Source organism: Gastrolobium bilobum, unplaced genomic scaffold (assembly GCF_033153095.1).
Source record: "Gastrolobium bilobum isolate Gb01-03AN ecotype WA unplaced genomic scaffold, APGP_CSIRO_Gbil_v1 utg39213, whole genome shotgun sequence".
Lineage (NCBI taxonomy): Eukaryota > Viridiplantae > Streptophyta > Magnoliopsida > Fabales > Fabaceae > Gastrolobium > Gastrolobium bilobum.
In genome coordinates, this window is record NW_026897470.1 from 292601 (window position 1) to 297246 (window position 4646).

The 4646-nt window shown below is 34.8% G+C and overlaps 1 protein-coding gene across 4 annotated transcripts; it reads left to right on the forward strand.

Moving 5' to 3' along the window:
* Positions 1 to 240: 240 nt before the first annotated feature.
* Positions 241 to 1279, forward strand: LOC133307149 (small RNA binding protein 1-like). 4 transcript variants are annotated; one of them, XM_061507586.1, is made up of 3 exons: positions 241 to 405; positions 674 to 944; positions 990 to 1279. In XM_061507586.1, exons 1-3 carry the CDS (start codon positions 292 to 294, stop codon positions 1067 to 1069), a joined length of 465 nt encoding a protein of 154 aa, XP_061363570.1. In that variant the 5' UTR covers positions 241 to 291; the 3' UTR covers positions 1070 to 1279. The 4 variants fall into 4 exon arrangements, with proteins under 4 accessions (XP_061363570.1, XP_061363571.1, XP_061363572.1 ...); XM_061507587.1 differs by having other exon boundaries at positions 674 to 884; positions 951 to 1279; XM_061507588.1 differs by having other exon boundaries at positions 674 to 860; positions 951 to 1279.
* Positions 1280 to 4646: the final 3367 nt, after the last annotated feature.

The following is a 4646-nucleotide window of genomic DNA, read 5'->3' on the forward strand; positions in this document are numbered from 1 at the left end:
TGTTGAATTTAATAGCTAAAAAAGCAAAAAAAGAAAAAAATCAGGGAGAAAATATTTCAATTCCAATAATGAATGAGGAGACGCGAACTACGCATAGCTAGAACCTGTAACCAAACACGGCGGCACGTCCACACACGTGTAAGTTTAACCCTGGTCCAACCCACGCGCCGTAACCCTAGTTAACAGATCACCAGCTATAAAAACCCCTCAGGCATAGCATTTCTCTTCACACCATCTTTTCTCTTTATTCCCTCTTTGTCCCAACTATTAGGGTTTCTACATTTTTCTTCAATGGCTTCTGCAGATGTTGAGTACAGATGCTTTGTTGGTGGGCTCGCATGGGCCACCGACAACGATGCTCTCGAGAAAGCCTTCTCTCCCTATGGCGAGATCGTTGAATCGAAGGTCCGTTTGTTGCAGGCATCTGATCTGACACGATTCGGATTTGGATTTTTCTCGATCCCATTCTGATCTGTGATCTCTGATGTGTTTGCGTTACTTGATCTATGATACTTGTGTTACTATATGATTCTTTTATTATTCACGCGAATCGGTACGTTCATCTTCATCTTTTTACAAAAGGCGAAGATCGATCGGTTTCTATGCGTTTTTTGCTTTGTTTTTTATGCTATTTTCCTTCAGATCTGATACGTTTGTTTATTATTTTTTGCAGATCATTAACGATCGCGAGACTGGAAGGTCAAGAGGTTTCGGATTCGTGACTTTCGCCTCTGAGCAGGCGATGAGGGATGCGATCGATGGGATGAACGGCCAGAACCTCGACGGCCGTAACATCACTGTGAACGAAGCTCAGTCCCGTGGCGGCGGCGGCGGCGGAGGTTTTGGAGGCGGAGGTGGTGGTGGATACAGCCGCGGAGGCGGTGGTGGTGGATATGGTGGAGGCGGTGGTCGTCGTGAGGGTGGCTACAACCGAAACGGCGGCAGTGGAGGCTACGGAAGTGGTGGCGGCGGCGGCGGTTATGGTGGAGGCAGAGACCGTGGCTATGGTGATGGTGGATCCCGCTACTCTCGTGGCGGCGGCGGTGATGGTGGAAGCTGGAGGAGTTAGAGTTAGGTTGTGGGTTGGGGTTTATGGTTGGTTATGTTCAGTTGTTCTATTAGATGTTCGAGTGTACTGGTACTGGTACTGGTTTAAGTTTGGTTATCTGCAATGGTTTCGTGTTCCTGTGGTTTCTTGTTTTTTGACCTCTGAATCTGGTTGTTCATAAACGATCGATTGAAAGGATATTCAGAAATTTAAGAGCATTATATTTCTACATGTTTTTTCTTCACAGTTCTGCGATTTAAATTGGACTAACGCTTCCGTTTAATTTGACTGTTTTGATAATTGGTTAATTGAATTTCATTAAACGCGTACTAATTAATCTATTGCCTTGTTCAGAGCAAGGTATTTTACTGGGACCTACTGAATCAGCATTTTCTTAAATATTTATATAATTGAATAAAATGAAATTACGATTATGATTCTTAACGATTCAATTATATTTAGTTGAGATTCTTTTATGATATGTCTTAGTCACCACCGTCGAGTAAATTGATGAGGCGTCTGAATAAAAAAAAAATAATTATATGTATTATTTGAGTACTCATTTATCAAGTAGATCATAATTCAGTTACATTTATACATGATAGAATTCTTTATCGATTAATAATATCACTAGCGCAAATGCTAATAATATTTTCTAAGTTAATAATTATAAAATAGTTTAGGGTATTTTGCCTAATAAAAAGTTTTGTTTTATTTTTATTAATCTCTAATAGTTTATTGTCAGTAGTAACAAGTTATTATTTTTTTATGGTTTGAAATTGGAACGTAATTAATGTAATTTGTACTCGTATTAGTAGTTAATGATGTGAATATTGCTTTGTATTATTTCTTTAATCACTGACTTGCCGTATTATTTCATTAGGAGAAAAACTTCATAGACCATTAAAAACCCTTTGCATGAGAGTATGCATGAGTATTTAAGTTGATCAGTTTAAAATTGAATCAATACGATGATTATTTGGACTAAATGTTATTAACGACTATAATTATTAATAGTCAGTAAGATTTCACAATAATCTGCTTCCGGCTGTTACCTAATAAATTGACGTGTTTGTTGCTGCAGCGCACATCCTTGTTTAGTCCTATGCAGAATTGAGTTTTTTGGACTTGGGACTTGGGAGGTTGCAGCAGTGCGTGTTAAATCAAAATTTTCTACCTAGCTGGCTACAAAATTTATTCCTGAAGTCTGCAATTCTGATGAAGCCAGCTCTATAACGCAAGCAACTGGTCAGGTGCAGATCTAAATTTATTTATTTATTTTCTTGTATAAGGTTCATTCGTTAATGCACGCTCTTACCTGAAAATAAAGAGGGGACTTCCCTACAGTGTTTAGTTCTTTTGGGCCATCTCCTCTGTCCATTTTATTGTTTGGCTATTCGTTGGACAAATTAACCTTACCTTGAATAGTTGTTTTAAGCATGTTCTTGTACTCATCATTGCACTATTGGCAAAACTCATCCTGATAGTTCATATTCCCATACACATACACTCATGACCAGTCAGATCTTATTGAAATTATGGGCCTTTTTTATTTATTTATTGTAATACATCCTGTTAAGGTTTTGGACCATTCCAAACATTGAGCCTTTACATTGGAACCCAGAAATGGGGCGAACAAAAATGGATAAACAAAATTAAGTGGAATTAATGTTTATCAGTAGGATACATAAACATATGAAAGTACGTGGGGTTCATATTTTTTTACTCTATCTTCTCTTTACATAGGTTCTCATAGGTTCCACGTACTTTTATGTGTACGTAGTAGATAAAATTATATCATCCAACATAAACACTAATCTCAAATTCAGTTTATAGAACTCGTAAACATATATTTCGACTAAGTGACTTAGGTTTATGGAATTTTTTATTTTTCTTTTATTTATCAATTCATCATTATTCAATTGGTTCGACTAGAGTGATGATAAAGACAATAAAACTTTTTCTAATCAAGTTTTTAACATAACTATATACAAAGGACCGGAACAATCACGAACTCAATATCAATAATTAAAGATGATAATATTATAAGGAAGGTTTTATTTGACTGGAGTTTGTAAAGCATCGTCACTTGCAAGATCAATGATTGTCCCCACAAATCCCCACAAATCAATATGAGACTTTTCAGCATGCTTTATTCTCACTCATACACTTTCTGAGATCCCAGGAGGTCACAAATCTCACAATTGCTATAAGTCAAGCACATTTAACTATGAAATTCTTAAGTTATGGATTACCAAAAAGTAGATGCATTTTGTTATTATAGGTAGTATATATTCCTTTAAGCTATCCTCAGTTATACAATTTCATACCTGCACAGCCTCTGGATCTTTCTCGTTCGAGTGTTGATTAGTTTTATTCATGTATCGCTTACGGTGGAAGCTTGCCAGAAGCCTACTGTCACAGCCCTCATATCTTAGCGGGTCTGGATTCCAGACACTGAAATTTTCGTTTGGTAGTATAGTTCAACCCAAGTGCCAAAGGACTATCTATTCTTCGCTCTCGTTAGTGCCTGAGATGTTACATGCTCATCGACTTTCGCCTAGTTCATTCTTGAACCACACTTTACTAAAAAAGAGACCATGCTCTGGAAAAAAAGAAACAAATTTCTCCAAGTCAAATTTTTTTTAGTTGTAATGAATAGATTTGGATAGGTTAGATTTAAAATTTTTGTTAAAACGGTAAAAGAAAAAAAAAAGAATTAACCAGTCAGTTGATTCAATATATATATATATATATATATATATATATATATATATATATATATATATAACAACCCGCTTAATGTAAAAAGAAAGGAAACAGAGACAAGAGAAAAGAAAAGAAAGTAGAAAGGAGAAAATAAAAGGAGAAAGAGGAAAAGAGAGGAAAAAGGAAAAAAAGAAAGGTAATAGTGGGGGAAGCATCTTATTCAATTATTTTTATTTTTTAAAGTTGTTTATTAGTTATTTTTTAAAGTTGTGATGGTGCTGTTACTTTGTTAAAATTCTTTAGTAAATTTCTCTATTTGGCTTTGTTTATATCTTTAGTTTTATTTTTATCTTTATTTAGTTATCAAATTTTAGTTTTAAAAATTTGGTTGAGACTGATAATTTTTAACTCTATTATTCATATATGAACTGTCCAACAAAAGTTTTTAACTCTATTTTTAACTCTATTATTCATATATCAAGTCAAATTCATATATGAAAATATTGTAAGAGACGTCTTACTTGACTTTGAACTCAGTCATTTCATATGCAGGAACCCGTAAAGTTTTGAGCTTTGGTAATTTCAGTTGATTATTATCCATTCTTTTATGTATTTATTTTCATATTGAGAGAATCATTTATCCATTATTACGGTTGGACTGATTATAGTTAGAAAAACTCAATATATACTGTGACTTATCTCACGTGTGTTTTATTTTTATGCTAACCTTTCATGAACCACCATGTCTAGTTTCTGTTTTACCAGTGAAGGATGGGGAGTAACTATTTATTTTTGTGATGATCGTTCAAAATTTTATATTATGATGGGCAATGAGGAAGTGGCGACCGTAGTTTATCAGGATAGAGTACACATTTATGTATAGGATAGA

Coding starts and splice junctions, on each gene's coding strand:
- LOC133307149 (XM_061507585.1), top strand. CDS start 292: ATGGCTTCTGCAGATGTTGAGTACAGATGCTTTGTTGGTGGGCTCGCA. Junction 406..673: donor GCGAGATCGTTGAATCGAAG/GTCCGTTTGTTG, acceptor TATTTTTTGCAG/ATCATTAACGATCGCGAGAC.